The sequence below is a fragment of the Ovis aries genome, chromosome 3 (genome assembly GCF_016772045.2).
Source record: "Ovis aries strain OAR_USU_Benz2616 breed Rambouillet chromosome 3, ARS-UI_Ramb_v3.0, whole genome shotgun sequence".
NCBI lineage: Eukaryota > Metazoa > Chordata > Mammalia > Artiodactyla > Bovidae > Ovis > Ovis aries.
Window position 1 is genome coordinate 113,763,227 of NC_056056.1, and position 18,989 is coordinate 113,782,215.

An 18,989-nucleotide genomic window follows, 5' to 3' on the forward strand; every position below is an offset into this window, starting at 1 on the left:
GAATTTCTCTGGGGACCCATTATGTAAATGCAGCTACTTTAAAGACAGTATGCTACATCAGATGCTTTCTTGAAAACATACCCCTTGCTTTTATTATAGATCCTGATAAGCATTTTTTTTTTCTCCTGGTAAGCTTTTACAAGAAATGAAACTTTATCTGATAATTAAAATCATTTTATGGATAGAAGCATTATTGTTCTTAGCCACTGAATGCATCACTGGACACTTTTTAGAAGTTTAGAATTTTAAGTTAGATTTGATGAGCTTGAATAATAATTTTATTTTAAATTGTTTCTTAGTTTTTAAAGTTACTCTTTAAATAGTATAGGCTCTTTCACTTTTTAACTGCGTGATTTTCATCAAATTACTTAAATGAATGTGAGTTAGCCTTTCTCTGAAGTGGAGAAAATACATGTGCCTATTCTTGAGTTATCCCATTGGTTAAGTGTGATAATGTGTGAAGTGCTTGCCTAGTAACTGCTATGTAGTACATTTCCCATATGTATTAGCTCTAAATATTATTATTGTCACCATTATTAAATTTTAAAATGATTATTTTATATCTGGTGTCTTGCTCTTCGTATTTACTGTTTTCATAACCTAGGCAGTCATGATCTGCTGAGTGATTTAGCAGTTTTAGCTGCTATTGCATGAATTTAACCTGATTTCATGGGATGAAGCAGAATGAACACCACGGTTCATGGCTGTCAGTAGTGAAAAATAGCTGGAAATCAGACAAACAGCTTCATTGCTGAGATTGTTTCCGGGCTAAAAGTTCTTCCAACAGCTGTTTGTTTTGGCCATTAATTGCGTCCATTCTTTTTTCTTTCTTTTTTTTTTAAAGCTGGAGGAAATACAGTTTTCTTTAAAAAGAGAGTATAGGCTGATCATTTCTGAAGTCAGGAAGAATGCCTGTCCTTCTACTATTGTGGTCTCTTGGCTGCTTTGGCAGTTGGACTGAAGGGTTTTCCTTTTGTTCTTTTTCACTCGTGATGCTCAGACTCAGACTGCTCTAGTGAGAAGAAACAGCAAATCTAGGGGCTCTTTAATCCTAGAGAAAGAGCTCTGTAGCAGTTACCTTCAAGAAAATTTCCTCCCCAAAGGAGTATTTAATATTGCATGGGCAGTGACGCACTGAACAGCGGAGAGAGAATGAATACATGAGAGAATGAAAACATGAGAATTCAAGCCAGCAAGAAACAAACTTAACTAAAGATGAAGGGAAGTTTTGCCTCTTCCTGAAAGTTATATTATTAGTTTTTTTTTTTTTAAATCATGATGACTGCTAGTTTTGTTTAAAGTATTTGTTCTGGAAATACTAAAGTTGGAGTCTACCAGACTGAGGTTAGAAGCATTTTCTTTGGCAGCAAGAAGATACTTTTATAGAAGCCATGCCTGTACTTGGGGTTGCCTCAAAACTAAGGCAGCCAGCTGTTGGGTCAAAGCCTGTTCACACTGCTCTTCTGATACCAAGTCTTGGCACCACGGGGTCACAGCGCTCTTCTTCGAGACCTCTGGAACTTACTGAATTAGAGAGCTCCATGCTTTCTTGTCAGCTCACCTTCAGATCAAACTGTGAATTTGAAGAGAAGAAACTCCTCCAAGGAAAAGCTAAGGAGACAGAAGACAGCAAGGTTAGTGACTAAAGGTTACCTGCAGACTTTAAAGCTGAAATGCAGATTTCCTGTTAGGTAGCATATAAAGCAAGTTGTGAATTGGAGAGCAGTAGAGGAATATGGGTGTAAAAAAGTTAAGCAGTTTGTATAGCCAATAAGCCTATGTGCAGTTGTTGTGAAAGTTATGAACAGACTTCTCTGAATATGCCTGTGTTATCAGAACTACTTATTGATAAAGTACCTTGTTAAATCCTAGATATCTCTCTTACTGAAAACCATAATTGATCACAAGTGTGAGGTAAAGGGGAGCTATTTTTCACATACATTATAAAGTAAAAATTAGATTTATTTGTGAAAAGTCATACAGACACCATCACTTTTCTCTAAATCATTTGCATTTTATACACTTTCTGACTGGATATGTGAATCCTAGCCTGCTTAATTCATTACAATATAGAAGAAAATGAAATATGATTTTCCTTGATAGTGCACATTTGTCTGGGTTTTCGCTTGTAAATTGAAACCCCGGTTTTACTCATTACTGACATCTTTTTCAGTCATTTAATTTATGACATTTGTGAACAGTAGCTCTTGGGTTTTAAACCATGCCACACTCGTTTTCTCCAGATGCTGAAAGGTAGCATGACCCTTTCGCTGGTGAACTTCGCAGGAATTCCTTTATACTTCGCATCACTTTTTAATGCAGCATTAACTTTGGGTGTCCAGCTTTACAAAGTTACCATTCTCATCTCTGACTCCTTTGGAATGAGTTGATTTTACTCTCCCACCCACATGTATGTTAAAAATAATTTAAGAAAAAGTCTTTGTACAGAAATCAACTGTACAAGTTGAAAAGACAGTCTCCCTTTTGTCTGAAATGTCCAGTCTGTCCTCACTTGTTTGTATCTTCTCAGGTCCAGCAAAGTGCGACTTTCTTCATAAAGTCTCTGCCAGTTACCCTTCCTGCCCCTCCGTCTTCTGTTGTTCATCTGTAGCAATGATTGCAACGTCTTGATTTATACTGAGTTTTAATTATCTGGATAATTTATTTCTATCCCCACTAAACTGAAAATATGTAGAGCCTGGGAACTTATTCTCTGTTACAGTTCCCTCTCCTCATCCTTTATGCATAACAATTAAATAGTCATTGAATGGATTAACACATGAGTGAATGAATCAATGAATGAAAAGACAGTTATGCTGAGAAAGATTTAGTTATGTTCATGAGTCTCTTTGGACCATTCCGCCTGTAAAACATATGGCTTAGAATGAATGATTTTTAAAGTGCTTCTAGTCCTACAGTTATTGCTTTTATGTTTTAGGACAGCATCTTCTACCCAACAAAAATCAGTTAAAAGAAAGTAATTTCAGGCTTAGGGTTCTCAGCCCAAAATAAACATTTCAAGGTGAAATTAGGAAAGTGTAAACTACCAAAGACTAAAAAATACTTAACTTTATGAAAATAATTAAAAGCAAATGGATGCCATTCTCTTCTAAAATTCCATGTACCGACAATGGCTTGTCTGATCTAGATGGAAGAGAAACCACTTTTCTCTCCTGACCGTGGCTATAATCTCTGCAGGTTTAGTCCAGCTTCTACTTTGATAGATGGCCTTGGCCTAAGACTTGACCACCGTAAGTACTGTTCACAAGAGAATTTTGGTTGGTCTCTGGTTAGTGAACATATCAGTCATACATCTGATATTCCAATAAGACTCTGTGGTAAGTAATGCTGTATTTATAAGGATGTTTTTACCATGTCACTTATCAGATTAAAAATTTTTCAATCAAATGGAAAGAATGCCTGGTCAGCATTCCAGAATATTTCTAAATGTTAGAAAAGAATAAAGACTTACATAAACCTTTGAAAAAATTGACCTAAAGAAAACAGCAAACATGATCAAGGTAGCTATATTAGAGAAAATTAGATGTGGCTACAAATTGTTTAAACAAAGATGCAACCTAACAATAGCAGAATTAAAATAGGGGTTTTGTGCCTTTTCGTTTTAAGGCTCTCTGGAAGTAAGTGCTCCATGACTGGCAGGGGGACTTCACGAGATTGTCGGGGATCCAAGCTCCCACTTTTTTGTTCACCATCATCATTTCGGCATCCGTCTCTCAGTCTTGAGTGGATAACTGACTTGCACTCAATTAAAAAGACATGTCCTGTTTCATTAAGGATTCTTCCACATCCATTTGGCCTATTTTATAGTTCCAAGGCCTTATCTATTTGTAGTGGAGACTGGAAAATGTTAAGTTTATTCTAAGCAACCATGTGCCCAACTAAAAATTATGGGTTCTGTTTCTAAGGAAAAGAGACCATGGGTAGTACCCACAATAGATGACTGTCATTAAGAAACATTTATGTGGAGTATTTGGCTAGTCCTTGCACTGAGCAGCCTCACAGTTTGGTGAGAGAAGACAAACCTGTATTTGGCAGGGTCAGAAATGGATCATCAGTGCAGTACTCCCTCCTCTCGTGCTTGTTTTTGGTTAGTGTACATGCCAACATTCCAGGCATCTAATCTTGATTTCCCAGTCTAACTTCTGATAATAAACATTGCTATTCCATGTTCCATATTTGCTAGAGATTGGAGATTCTGCTTCTGTACTGCAGCTTGTGTTTATCCCCTTATGCACATCTTCACTGATTCCTTTGTGCACAAGCTTGACCCTTGTTAAGTTTTCTGTCAGTTATTGTAATAATTCCAAATTGGTCCCTTCCCCAGGGATTCTCTATCACATCTATTCAAAATATTTATCATTCTGATCTAAAAAAAAAAAAGACTTTAGCTACTTCTCCTGTCTTATAGTTCAGTCCTCCGATTGGTGTCACTTCTATCTTAGCTCCATCTGGCTACTCTTTTTCTCATGCTTGCTTATCCCAACCTTTTTCAGTCAAATTAGACTCCCTCTTCTTTTTTTTTTCTTTTTTTAATTGAAGTATAGTTGCTATATAATACTATATGTTACAGGTGTACAATATAGTGATTCACAACTTTTAAAGACTATACTCCATTCACAATTATAAAATATTGACTATTTTTCTCATGTTGTGCAATACATCCTTCTAGCTTATCTTGTACCTAATAGTTTGTATTTCTTAACTGTATTACACCTGTACTAAGTGTGCTTAGTACCAAGTCACTTTCAGTCGTGTCCAGCTCTTTGCAACACCATGGACTGTAGCCCACTAGGCTCCTAGGTCCATGGGATTCTCCAGGCAAGAATACTGGAGTGGGTTGCCATTTCCTTCTCCAGGGGATCTTCCCAACCCAGGGATGGAACCTGCATTGACAGGTGGGTTCTTTCTTACTAGCAACACCTGGGAAGCCCATACCTATACCATACCTACTAAATGCTCTCCCCTTCCCGGCCCCCACTGGTAATCACTAGTTTGTTCTCTATATCTGTGTCTGCTTCTTTTTTGTTATATCTACTGGTTCAATGTGTTTTTTAGATTCTACACACAAGTCATATCATAGGATATTTGTCTTTGTCTGACTTATTTTCCTTAGCATAATGACCTCCAAGTACATCCATGTTGCTGCAGATGGCAAAATTCCATTCTTTTTATGGCTGAGTAGTGTGTGTGTGTGTGTGTGTCTGTGTGTGTCTGTGTGTGTCTGTGTGTGTCTGTGTGTGTGTGTGTGTACACTGCATTTTCTTTGTCCACTCATCTATTGATGGACACTTAGGTTGCTTCCATATCTTGGCTATTGTAAATAATGCTCTGTGAACATTGGTGTGCATGTATCTTTATAAATTTGGGCTTGAGAGGTTTTCCAAGAGTGCAATTGCTGGAACATATGGTAATTTTGTTTTTAGTTTTTTTAGAAACCTCAATACTGATTTCCACAATTTACATTCCTACCAAGATAAGTAAAAGGGTTCCCTTTTCTTCATATCCTTGCCAGCGTTTGTTATTTGTGTTCATTTTGATGATTGTCATTCTGACAGGTGTGAGATGATAGCTCATTGTGGTCTTAAAAAATAAATAGCTTTAATTACAGATTTCATGTCCCGATTTCATATTCCACCATGATATTTCAAGGATTTATACTTTTTTCTGTCTACCTCTTGTTCTGACTTTCAACCTTTCTTGAATTTTCTAGTGTCTTTCCACATATGGATCTGCTTTTCTTTTCTTCCTGGGTGTTCACCCAAATGAGAAAGAGAGACACATTGGTTAGGAGATCATACTTAAACATCTGGAGATTAAGGTTAAGAGAGAGTGTTATACATTGTCATGGTTCAGCAAATATCGTGTGATTAAGCATTAGACATCCCTGTTTGTGAAAGTTCCTTAGCCGACCTACCACTGAAAACTGGTCTTCACTTTTAAATGCCCAGCCTCCTTTCAGCTTGATCTGTCACCTACATATTACCTCTATTCTCATTTTTAATTTCTTTCACACATGGCTTGTTCACCCTTTCTTTCTTAGATTACCTATGCATTACCTTTTTAATATTATTATAGAAAATAAATTTTTGAGCATCTGCCTTGTACTTTGTAATCACAATGGTGTGATCACTTAGCTAGAGCCGCACATCCTGGAATGAGAAGTCAAGTGGGCCTTCAGAATCATCACTACGAACAAAGCTAGGGGAGGTGATGGAATTCCAGTTGAGCTATTTCAAATCCTAAAAGATGATGCTGTGAAAGTGCTGTACTCAATATGTCAGCAAATTTGGAAAACTCAGCAGTGGCCACAGGACTGGAAGAGGTCAGTTTTTCATTCCAATTCCAAAGAAAGGTGATGCCAAAGAATGCTCAAAATACTGCACAATTACACTCATCTCCCCCACTAGTAAAGTAATGCTCAAAATTCTCCAAGCCAGGCTTCAACAGTATGTGAACTGTGAACTTCCAGATGTTCAAGCTGGATTTTGAAAAGGCAAATTGCCAACATCCATTGGATCATCAAAAAAAGCAAGAGAGTTCCAGAAAAACATCTACTTCTGCTTTGTTGACTATGCCAAAGCCTTTGACTGTGTGGATCACAACAAACTGTGGAAAATTCTGAAAGAGATGGGAATATCAGACCACCTGACCTGCCTCTTGAGAAATCTGTACGTAGGTCAGGAAGCAACAGTTAGAACTGGACATGGAACAACAGACTGGTTCCAAGTATGAAAAGGAGTACATCAAGGCTGTATATTGTCATCCTACTTATTTAACTTATATGCAGAGTACATCATAAGAAATGCTGGGCTGGAAGAAGCACAAGCTGGAATCAAGATTGCCAGGAAAATATCAGTAACCTCAGATATGCAGATGACACCACCCTTAAACGGCAGAAAGCGAAGAAGAACTAAAGAGGCTCTTCATGAAAGTGAAAGAGGAGAGGGGGAAAAATTGGCTTAAAACTCAACATTCATAAAACTAAGATCATGGCATCTGGTCCCATCACTTCATGGCAAATAGATGGGGATACAATGGAAACAGTGTCAGACTTTATTTTTTGGGGCTCCAAAATCACTGCAGATGGTGACTGCAGCCATGAAATTAAAAGACACTTGCTCCTTGGAAGAAAAGTTATGACCAACCTAGACAACATATTAAAAAGCAGAGTCATTGCTTTGCCAACAAAGCTCCATCTATTCAAAGCTATCATTTTTCCATTAGTCATGCGTGTATGTGAGAGTTGGCCTTTAAAGAAAGCTGAGCACCAAAGAATTGATGCATTTGAACTGTGGTGTTGGAGAAGACTCTTGAGAGTCCCTTGGACAGTAAGGAGATCCAACCAGTCCATCCAAAAAGAGATCAGTCCTGAATATTCATTGGAAGGACTGATGCTAATACTGAAACTCCAGTACTTTGGCCACCTGATGCGAAGGACTCATTTGAAAAGACTGATGTTGGGAAAGATTGAAGGTGGGAGGAGAACGGGATGACAGAGGATGAGATGTTGGATGGCATCACTGACTCAATGGACATGAGTCTGAGTAAACTCCAGGGGCTGGTGATAGACAGGGAGGCCTGGTGTGCTGCAGTCCATGGGATCGCAAAGAGTCGGACATAACTGCGTGACTGAACTGATCTTTTACTTTATAGGAAATTTCTCATTTTAGTCTCACAGTGTTTCAAAGAAGGCATTGTATCCACATTTACAGAGGATTAAACTGAGGCCTAGATAGAGTGGGAAACCAGCATAGGATCAAACAGTTAAGTACTAGTGTCAAAATCCAGAGTTTGAATCTAGATTTGTCTCTACAATGCCTTTTTTTTCTTGCCTTTACATTACATTCTCTCTTTATGATATAGTTGCAATATTCTATTTATACTTTTTCCTCCAAATTTCACCTCTTTTGAAAGACTTACTTCCAAAGTCAAAGAAAAGAATAAGTGTTTTGCAGATTAAAGGGAAGGAAAGTTTACATTTAGTTGGGGAGATATAAAGAAAATACTTGTACATAGCAGAATGGAGGCTTGATTAACATTCTTACCCTATTAGTTGTAAGAACCATCAAGGGAGAGATCACTTCTTACTATTTTGTTCATATAGTCCCAAAACTAATGCTTTGAGAACAGAAGATACTGAGAAGCATTAAATTGAATATTAAAAAAAAAAACAGAAATTGTGACATAGGCAAGAAAATATATGGATAATATTGCTAATGAGGGAAGTTATTTTGTCAGAGTTTGCATTGGATAGAAATCTTATTTGGCTGGAACATTAAAAAAATACTTCATCATCAAGTAGTTGGAATTTAATGCATTCTTTTGTGGAGAGGATTTCACAGAGGGATACCAAGTGGGAAAGCCATTATAATTTAAGCGGACTATTAATGAAAAGAAACAGTTTAGGGGATCAGATTATAGATGTAGGCAGATGGAGGCATTTGGTAGACAATGAAGGAGTCTCTTCTTATGTAAAAATGAGACAAAATTACACTGTCAGTGACATTTCAGAGAAATCAGAGTGGAAAGGGACTAATATTAACTAATGCTTACAGAGGTTTGCTAGATGCCATTTATTGGACTGAGCACTTCATGGAGTATTCCATTCAGTCCTTTCAATAGCTTTATGATATAAGTACTGTTGCTATCCCCATTTTACAGATGAATAAACTGAAACTGAAATTAAATTGCTTGCCAGTATCTCAGTGTGGTAGAATATGGATTCAGATTGTGGTTCCAGAAGATGCTGTTCCTACCAATAAACAACATTGCAAGCAAGGAGGACTCCTTGTGGTGCCAGGGGAAGGGAAGAAAGGCTATTGGCTGACTTAATTTCTATATGTATTGATAAGGTTTAAATATTTAATTAGCATTGCTAGTGAGTTGCAAATAAAACACTGGTGTGTCCAAGTGCCTGGAATGATCAGAAGACAATTAGGTTGACACATGGTCTCCATCAAATTGTTTGAAATACAAAAATATTGATATATAAAAGCAATCCCATGATAGAAATACAGAGCAGCAGATGTCAGTAGAGTAGAGGGCGGTCTCTGGCCTCCAGCTGCTTCCTTCATGACGAGGATGCCTGGTTGCTGAGGACTGTGGACACTCCTGTTGGCTCGCTCACACAGCAGCGCTTGCAGTGCTGGCCAGGCCCATGGCTGCACAGGTCAGCCCTCTGCTCTCTAGATGGTTCCCCCTGCTTTGCCTAGTTCTGCTGTGCTTGCACATTTAATTATTTGTATTTAAAGAAACATGGTGATTTGCTTCTCTCATTATAGCTCATGCTCCAAGTTTTATAGTGAAGCCATTAACAGTTGCTTTAATTGTTTTTGTCTTTGTGACAGCAATAGTGTAAAGAATATTGTAATGATCTCTGAATTTTAACTTTTTCTCTGCTTGCTGAAGACTCAGATTTTCAGTAGCATACATTTCTTTCCCTTGAGTAACAATTTATAGAAATGTGGCAGTGTAATAATTTATTATTTTAGTTTGTGCTTTACAAAGTCTTTAAAGAATTATATGTAATGTTTTAAACTGTGAAATTACCAGAATTTCTGGTGTAAATTATATGTGATTAAATGTAATTCAAAATCTCATACAACTTGTAAATTGTTCTTCTGTGGGTGTCACTGTTGAGTGAATATTTGATGACAATTTGCTAAATGCATTCTTCTTAGCTTCTTCCTTTCCAGTGTTATAGACATTTTTTCTTTCCTGTAATAAAAATGAAGGTGCTTAATATATTGTTTATGGAAATATACAATCAATAGGTATGTCATTAATTTGTAAATAAAATAATTACTCTATAGTTGATATTTATTTATGCTATCATGTCTCCAGGAATTACCCTCAATCTTGAACTTAAAATACCAGCTGGCATAGTTAAAAGAACATCAAATTAGGAGCTCAAAGATTTGAATTAAACTTCTGATAGATTTTGAAAGGATAAGTTATTTAAACTCTCTCGACTTCAGTCTCTGTGTCTATAAAAAATAAAAGAGAACCGAGGACAGCAGTTCTTGGTAAAGTTTTTCTAAGGGTAATAGTTTTGTTACGTACCCCTTTTATTCTCCTTTGTGATTTTTGTCCTATCAGTTATCACATTTCTCTTTTTATTCAATCTTTCTCTTCAATGGATTTTTTTGGACCAGTATGTTTCAAACTTATCACATTTTGGACCTGATGGTTCTGTGACGTGGGGGAGCAATCGTACTATCATGGGACATTTAGCGTAATTTAGGCCTTTATCTACTGCATGCTAGTAGGATCCTCCAGTTGTGTCTCCAGATGTTGTGAAATGTGCCCGTGGGGAAGGTGAAGTCAAACTCAGTTAAGAAGCACTGCTTTAGAATCAGCTTCTGAAAATGCTCAGGTCTTTACTATATAATAATAACAACCAATATTATTATTAATTGTTTAAACATTGAATATATTCATTAATTTCAACATTAATATTTAATTATTATTATTTGAAGATACATTTCTTTAAAGAGTATTTTGTGTTTATTGCCACTATTCCAAGCTTTATGTTTGCTTTACTTTTCTTGATTTCTGAATCTTGTTTTCTGAGAAGTTACTAATGGCTTTTAAAAAGACATCTCTTCTTGGCTCACATTTACTTCTTATTTCCATCCTGTTTGTACCATTTAACATCTGCTGGCCACAATTGTCAACTTAGAATACTCCAATATTCATTAATGAAGTGGCCCTGGCAAGTCAATTAATACTTAAGCCTCAGCTTCTTCATCTATAAAATGGAAACAATAATATAAACTAACCACATAAAATTGCTCTGAAGAATAAAGGAGATCTTTATTGCCTACAAACTGTGTGCCACCATGCATAGTTGGTGGTCAATGTATTACCTATTATAATACTCTAAAATATGTAATACTTTAGTATAAAGATCGGCAATATTAAGTATTGTTAGTAGAACAAAGAAAATAGTGATTAATTTCCATGCATGAGTAAAGTAACATTTCAACCATGTTTTGAAGACTGGATTTGTTTAGGCAAATAAATACAGAATAAGGAACATTTTAGGGAGAATAGCATCTACCAAGGTATGAAATACTGTGCTGTGGTTAGAAAACTATAGATTATTCAGCAATCCTAAAACTTAGATAAGAGAGATGTAGTTGAGATGAGGCAATGGGAGGGTGACATTAAATGCTCCATAAGTAGTTTGTACTTATTCTGTAGAGGATAGCGGGAGGATATCAAGAGACATGATTAAGTCTATATGTTAGAACGATGAGGATAAAATAATAAAATATAGAAATATCCAATAAAAAGAGAGTTTGGAGATACAGAAGTTTAGGAATGTGTAATGGAGCAAACTTTTGTCTAAAATAACCCTCTCAAGAGTGATGCAAGAGGGACAAGTCTAGTGAAATAAGCTATAACTTTTTGAATTAACGTACTAATTATCAACAAAACACACTGTGTTTTGAAGAATTTTAATTCAAACAAAAATTTACGGTTTATTTGGAAATGATAATTTGTGAATTTGGCAGCAAGTAGCAGTTAAAACTAATGATAATTATTAATACTTTCTGAGTACCTACTACATGCTGGATGCTATACCCCATTTATTATTATTACAATTAAATATATGTAGAAACTGAGCTCAGAGAGATGTTAAAATAGAGCAGGAATGCCAGCCTAGGTCTATATGACCCTTAGGTCCTTACTTTTCACTCTCCCTCTCTGTCTCTCTCTCATAACAATTTATAAACCAGTCAAAACCAATGTTATTATTTCTTCTCTTTGATGCTTCAATCACATAATGGGAAAATATAGAAAACTGTGGATGCTTGCAGGAGGGCTGAATTAAGTTTTGACAGTTTTCACTTTGAACTCTTTGTCCTCCCACTGTTGCTCCATTTTTGCTCTGAGAAATGCTTTTCTTTGGATTCCCGCTCGTTAGAACCAGTAGAGAAATTCAATATCTGTGGGAGAGATCATTAATTGAATGCATGGCAGGATTTCCCCACTGTTCCCAGTAAATGGAATGATTTGTTAAAAAGTGTTACAAGTCTGCCTGGAGATGGGAAGATGGTGGCAAAAATTTACCTGTTTCCACCATAAAATAAGATGATACAGTCTCCATCACAGAGAAAAACCAAAGAAAGAAACAAAAACAGCAGGCCATCTCTTTTTGCTGCATTTTGATGTTTTAAAGGACTCTTGTAGAATTGAAAACCTGTGGGGTGTCACGTTCACAGGTTCCCATCATGACATGTGTTAAAGAAAATTTTGTTTGGTTAGTTAAGGTAATGCTAAATTCTCTAACAGATAAACTCGAGGGCTCGGTGGCTTAACACAGTAGGAGGTTATTTTTCAATCTTTTGGTTGTTCTGTAATATTGGGGTTTGACAAACTGTGGTACATAGGTCAGATCTGGGTTGGCACCCGATTTTAGTAAGCAGAGTTTTATTGGGATGCAGCTATCACATTTGTTTCTGTGCTGTCAGTGGTTGCTTTTGTGCAGTGGGACTCGAGTGGAGTAGTTGCAACAGAGACAGTACAGCCTTAAATATCTACTGTCTGGTCCTTTATAGAAAGTTTGCTGACATAGGTTTATGGTAACTCAGGAAATCAGATTTTTTTTTTTTTAGCTTGTGGTTGTACCATCCTACCTTTAGCTAACCATCACTGAAACAGAGAAAATAGAGGATTGTGTAAGAGGCTTAGAAATTCCACAGAACTCACTTCCACTCAGTTCTGTTGGCCAGAACCCTATCACACGATACCTAATTGCTGGAAAGGCCAGGAAATATAGCCTAGCCACACATCTGGAAATGGTTTGGTGAACTATTAGCCAGAATTTAATTAGCCTATGACTGCCTAATTAGTCAGATGCTCAAAATCAGCCAAAATTTGCCATATTAGAAATATTCTTAGGTGCCCAGAAGTGGCTTCCAGATTGTCCAAAAGTTCTTGATATAAGGACATGTCTTTAAGTGCAAAACATTGATTAAGTGGAGGACCATAATTATATTTAAATTACTCAATGTACAGAAAGAAAATACTGTGTATTTAATTCTGCTTTAAAAAAATAGACCAGGCCCATGTACACAAATGCACCATATATCAGTAATAACAGCAGTATCGTCACTCTGCAGGCTGCTTCCTGCTTGATGATTTTGCTACCCATCTTAAGTTTCTCCTGTTCAATCCGGCTGATCCAAACTTACATCCTGAAGGCAACTCTCTCTTGATCCTGTGCCCTTGTTTCTATTTGCTTTACTGCTCAGTTTGTAGCATTTTCCTCTTGTTGGATTTGGAAAGTCTCCATCAAGCTGGGAGCCAGAAGGGCCGAAAGAGCATCAGATCTGAATTCTAGAAGTGAAATGTAGAGTTGGGCTGGAGTCAGGAAGGGAGTCAGGAGCAGGAAGGAGGCGTTCGGTGGCTTCTAGATGTCCAATGCATGGCTGCATAGTTGTGTTAGGGAATATCTGCTCTCTCGGCCTGAAGACACCTCCTAGCTCTGTAGGCACAATTACGCATTGGCTCCAAAGTGGACCAGGTGGCAGTGTATGAATGGGTCATTGACAAATCCACCGCTAGTATTGGAAGAAGCAACTCATATTGCAGTCCTTTCAGACCTTGGTGAGCAAATACAAAGAACAGTGTATGAAACAACCTCTTTTCAAATGCAACATAAATTTCTAAATGACTTAATTGGTCTTCAGATTTAATTGTACATCTGGGACCGTCTACTCGGCTTTCTACTAATCTTTGTTAGTGTTTATTGTTTAGCTTTAGCATGGCTCAATTTAAATTGCTCAGCTTTTAGGCTCTGAAAAATATGCAGGTAATAGGTATTTCTCTTTATTGCCCCTGAATGCTTACATTTTTAATCTCTCTGTGCCTTTCTGTTTTTAGCCATTTGTTGCATTTCTACAGAGCACTGTTTTTGCCAGAATCATTTGTGTTATTATTTTGACCCATATACTTTTTTGGATTCTGTTTTACATTTCCTTTCTCCTCAAACCATCTGCTTTTTATAGCTGTTTTTTCCTTCCTTTGGCTGGCTTTTTGATATCCACACTTGTGTGTTGCCTTCTTCCACTGAACACAAGGGTTATCATCTCCAACAATATGTTCCCTTTGCTCTTTTCCTCTGATTCAAGCTAAATCTATTGTATTCGAAAACAAGGTTGCTATTTCACAAATAAATCGCTCCAAGTTCTACTTCTGTGTCTATGTCATGGATCCTATTTCCTGTATCTATTAATTAGTCCATCGTCAACTATTTATGCTTATTATGTAAAAGGAAGTGTGTGTGTGTGTGTGTGTGTGTGTGAGAGCTCATTTTAACATGATGGGCTTTGTGGGAAATATGCTAACAACAACTATGAGTCTTTAGGAATTTATGTTTATTATTGAGGGCAACATTAAATTCCTCTTTGGTATTACTTAGAAATATCAGAAAAAATTATATTGATAATTCAGGTTTCCAGTAATCATAGTGTTTATTATACATTTGAAGTATGTTTTTTTTTTTTCTTTCTTTAAATTTCAAACAGGTTGATTCTCTTCAGTTGGGACAATCAAAAAATGTCTCCAGACATTGTCTGTCTCCTTGGAGCGGGAAAAATTGCTCTCCGTTTAGTGCCACCAGTTCAAATCCTATCTCTCTTGGGGAAAAAAAAAAAAAGCTTTAATAGAATTTAAAAGAAATGCAACATAACTTCAAAACATGTGTGAATAAAATAGGATCATAAGAAGGAAAGAACAATAGAATAAGATAAAGCTAGAGGAAAGACTGGCGTATAAAATTTATTCTGTGATGTTTTGTATAGTTGCTAAAGGTCATCTACACATTTAGAACTGAGCTTTGGAGCTGCTGATACATGAAGGTTAAAGCAAGTGATGTTTTTATCAATGCCCAAAGCATGAGCTAATATTTCCTTAGGAGATTCACATCTTTGACTGCTCTTTGGTGTGCAAGAAATATTTTGTAGGGGCATAGGGAGATCTTACTGTATAATTTAAATAACTATTTTCTTGATACCATTTGTATTCCAAATTTTACTTATTGTTTTCTCCCCTTCTCCTTACCTTCTATAAGGAACCATTAAGATGAAAAAAATTCAATTCACATAGGTGAGCAACCGTATTGGTTTTCCCAGAACTGTCCTGATTTTCAGCTCTGAAATTTTTTGTCCGTCCAGGGCACACTGGGATGATGGGTCACCCTAATTCTGAATCCGATGTTCTTATTCCTCTCTTTGCTTTTATTTCACTTTTATCTCATTATTAATTCTAATTTGGTAGTAGTTGAAATGTGTTTTATATTGATTGATTTTAAAATATCACCTTACTTAATGAAGGGTTCATTGTCAGACTCAGTTTGACAGACCATGTTCTTTCCTGAATGCCAGTTATTCAGATTAGAGGTAGTTTCTGGGGAGGTTTTAGTTGTTCGAAGAACGACTCTTGTTTTGAGGTTCAGGTGTTTGCATCTGCTCCTTCTTACCTCGGCCATTTGTGCTGCTGCTGTTGCTAAGTCACGTCAGTCGTGTCCGACTCTAATGCAGGCAGTAGTGAGCGCTCTGTGGTTTCGTTTTGTGTGAAAGACTTAGGGTTGTCATTGAAACAAACATAGTTCCCTGCGTTCATCAGGTGATTTCCAACATAAGTTCCACAGTTCTGAGTTGCATTTGGAACTATCATCTTGAGGTTAATTTGTTTTCTCTCCACACTCGGAAAAACAGGACTTTTCAATATACTTCAGCAGTGTCTTTCTCCATAAGACAGACAGGATGTGGTCTGGGAGAAAGTCCACACTTTTAACAATAGCCCATTGACAAAAACTTGGGGAAGTACAGAGAGGAAGAGAGCATCTGTCTACACCCAGAATTATCAGAAGCATTTGTGTGTGTGTGTGTGTGAGAATCTTAGGTTTCAGAAAAATGTCTTTTAAGGTCACCCGTTTTCCCTCTGTTTTTATTGGATGAGGATGATTGCCTTAAAGCATTTTAAATTCAGGGGAGGAATTGCATCACACTTTGTCTAGTTATCCCAGGCAGAAAATTAATTCCCTCAGGCACTAAACACATTTTGTTTAGCTCTTATGTCTGGTGTGTGTGAGGCAAGCTGAGAGAATTTAAAACGCAAGAAGATAAAATACAACTGAAAGATAAGGCTGCAGAGGTTTCAGCAAGAAAGAAATCCTTTTAGGCCGAGAGCGTACCAGATGTCGACAACTATCTACAACTCAGTCTGGGTGCAATTTGAGAGAAGATGCTGCTTGGAGTAAGGGTATCACGCACTGATACATCCCTTTCTCTTCTGCATCCTTGATCCAACAGTCATTAAATGTTTAATTAAATTTAATATTTTCAGGGTTTACAAGAAGATCTCAGACATCATATCCCTGTGTTTGTTCTGTCACGTTCATAGCTTGTTTTGCCTTCCAGAGGCTAGTTCCTGTCCCTATCCACCCCCTCATAATGGTGACTTGTATGAACACATTCAGCTGGAGCAGCTGCCCGTGAGTTGAAAGAGTTAGAGGGAGTCCCAATGTCTGCCTTGTCTCTTGTTTTCTTCTTTTCAAGTGTAGCTAAGTAAAACTTTTGTTCATGTCTTACCACCTGGATCCTCTGGGGAATTTGTTGCTCCTCTCCAAAGGACTTGGCTCTTGGTACTTCCTGTTGTATAGTGGGCTTTCATTTACAGGACATCTGTAACACCACCACATGAATTAGTCATAACAGCAAAAATGGCATTCTAATAAATATAGTAAAACTTCAGAGGACATTCTTGAGCCAGGAGAAAGTCCCCCAAACAGATGTGATTTAAGATGAGTAAGCGGTAAGTCAAGGTGCAGGTCTTATTCTCTCTACCAGAAAACAACACTTGGATTTCCTGGCAATGCAATTATGTAATAACTGTGGTTTCTTTCTGTAAACTGTGTCTCAGACAGGGAGGAAGAAGGAACCAAAAGGATTGTGTAACTTTATAAATAGAAACAGCCATGTTAAAATAACAGGACTGCTCTGAGTAAAGCCTATGAATGTTGCTACTAGCTGCAAAGCTGGGCTGCTGAATGAATATAAAATCCATTCTGTGGAGTATATCTCAGGTTTTCCCAAGAATGCTTAATGGGAGAAGTCAGTGAGAAGTCCTTACCCTCCTTCCATTGCATGCCAAGTATTTCAGTTCAGGTAAATGAAAATTTTCTCTGCTAGAAATAGTCAAGTTGAAGACATATTGGAACTTTGTCTTCCAGTATGAAAAATAAATAATGAGCTCACACCATTTTTAATACAGCACATAATTTACTAAACACTTGGAAGAGTTTATCCTGGCAGTCGTATAAAGGATAAAAAGGCACATATCATCTTATCTATTGAACAAAATGTGCGCTACTTTTGCCATATGTTTCTGGAACACTACATGATTTAAACTTTATTGCTGTTCTTTATTTTAGAGGGCAGAACCCAGGTAAATAGAGATAAATTTCTTTAATAAAGACCGAACCATCAGTCTTCTCAGCGTGATGCCATTCGATTAGATATATGTTCCAAAAAAGAGACTGTGCTATATTTGCCAGTTTGCTGAGGTTTATAGATCGTAAGTTTTGACTCTCTCAGGAATGACTGTACAATAACAGTATTTTCTGTGATTTTTGTGGCTATAAAAGTGATGCTAGTCCTTCCTAGATGCTGTTGACCAATTAATCTTCTATAGCACGTCTGGGAATCTTGGCATTCATTCAAAGTTCTCCCTTATCTGATTGAAGTGAAATTTCTCACTTAAACTCTAACTTTAAGGAGAGTCTTTTATTGATTCATGTTTCTATCCCCTGAGACTCCTAATATACCATCCTGCATGCAGTAAGATTTAGAACATGTTTTTGAGTTAAAAAATTAATAATGGTTTTTGTCATTTGCCTTGTGATGGTTTTGTTTCAAAAAGAGCTACTGTAGAGTATTCATGGCTGCTGCTGCTGCTGCTGCTGCTGCTGCTGCTGCTGCTGCTGCTGCTGCTGCTGCTGCTGCTGCTGTGTCCAACTCTGTGCGACCCCATAGATGGCAGCCCACCAGGCTCCCCTGTCCCTGAGATTCTCCAGGCAAGAACACTGGAGTGGGTTGCCATTTCTCTCTCCAATGCATCAAAGTGAAAAGTGAAAGTGAAGTCGCTTCGTTGTGTCTGACTCTTAGTGACCCCATGGACTGCAGCCCACCAGGCTCCTCCATCCATGGGATTTTCCAGGCAAGAGTACTGGAGTGGGGTGCCATTGCCTTCTCCTATTCATGGTTGCTTGGATATAAATATTGGCTCTACTGTTTGGGTATATTTCTGCTATTTTAGTGATTGAGGATCAAAATCTTCTTAATTCTGCCTTTAGTGTTCTAGTTCATCTTGAGTGACTGTATCCCAGTTCAGTGGTGGTTTCATAGGTCTCTATATCATCATATGTATCATATGAATAGGACTTCCCTGGTGGCTCAGATGGTAAAGAATCTTCCTACAGTGCAGGAGCCCTGGGTTTAATCCCTGAGTCAGGAAAATCTGCTGGAGATGGAATGACATTCCATTCTAGTGTTCTTTCCTATAGAATTTCATGGACAGAGGTTCCTGGCGGGCTATAATCCATGAGGTTGCAAAGTCAGACATGACTGAGTGACTAACACACACACATCATATGAATAGTGGATGGCCTTCTAATACAAGTTATCTGGTTTTTGTACATTGATAAAATCAAGACCCAGCAAATTGAAATGGCCTATCTTAAAGCCATGTCCTCTTAAAAAGTGAATATACAAATCTATGACCTGAGTGCCCCAGTTGTTGCTAACGTTTATTTAGGTTGCCCTAAGAATCTTGCTTGAGAAAAATGAATATGACTTTAACATCAAATCCAAGACTCCTTGTTTCATAGGAAGCCAGCCATAGCTTTGTGCTGGAGGAACAGTAGGGAGTTGGGAGATGTTCCAAGCAAACTCTAA

The 18,989-nt window shown here is 37.4% G+C and overlaps 1 protein-coding gene across 11 annotated transcripts in view; it reads left to right on the plus strand.

Moving 5' to 3' along the window:
* NAV3 (neuron navigator 3) overlaps window positions 1-18,989 on the plus strand; it is an 892,975-nt gene that overhangs the window by 504,553 nt on the left and 369,433 nt on the right. For 9 of the 11 annotated variants that reach the window (XM_004006210.5, XM_060412468.1, XM_042246551.1 and 6 more), the window contains exon 1: window positions 999-1,634. The exons of the other annotated variants lie outside the window; for them this stretch is intronic. In XM_004006210.5, coding sequence (XP_004006259.3) covers window positions 1,392-1,634 — 243 coding nt within the window. In that variant the 5' untranslated portion in view covers window positions 999-1,391. Of the gene's footprint in view, window positions 1-998; window positions 1,635-18,989 lie in introns of those variants that run through there. 11 annotated transcript variants of the gene reach the window in all.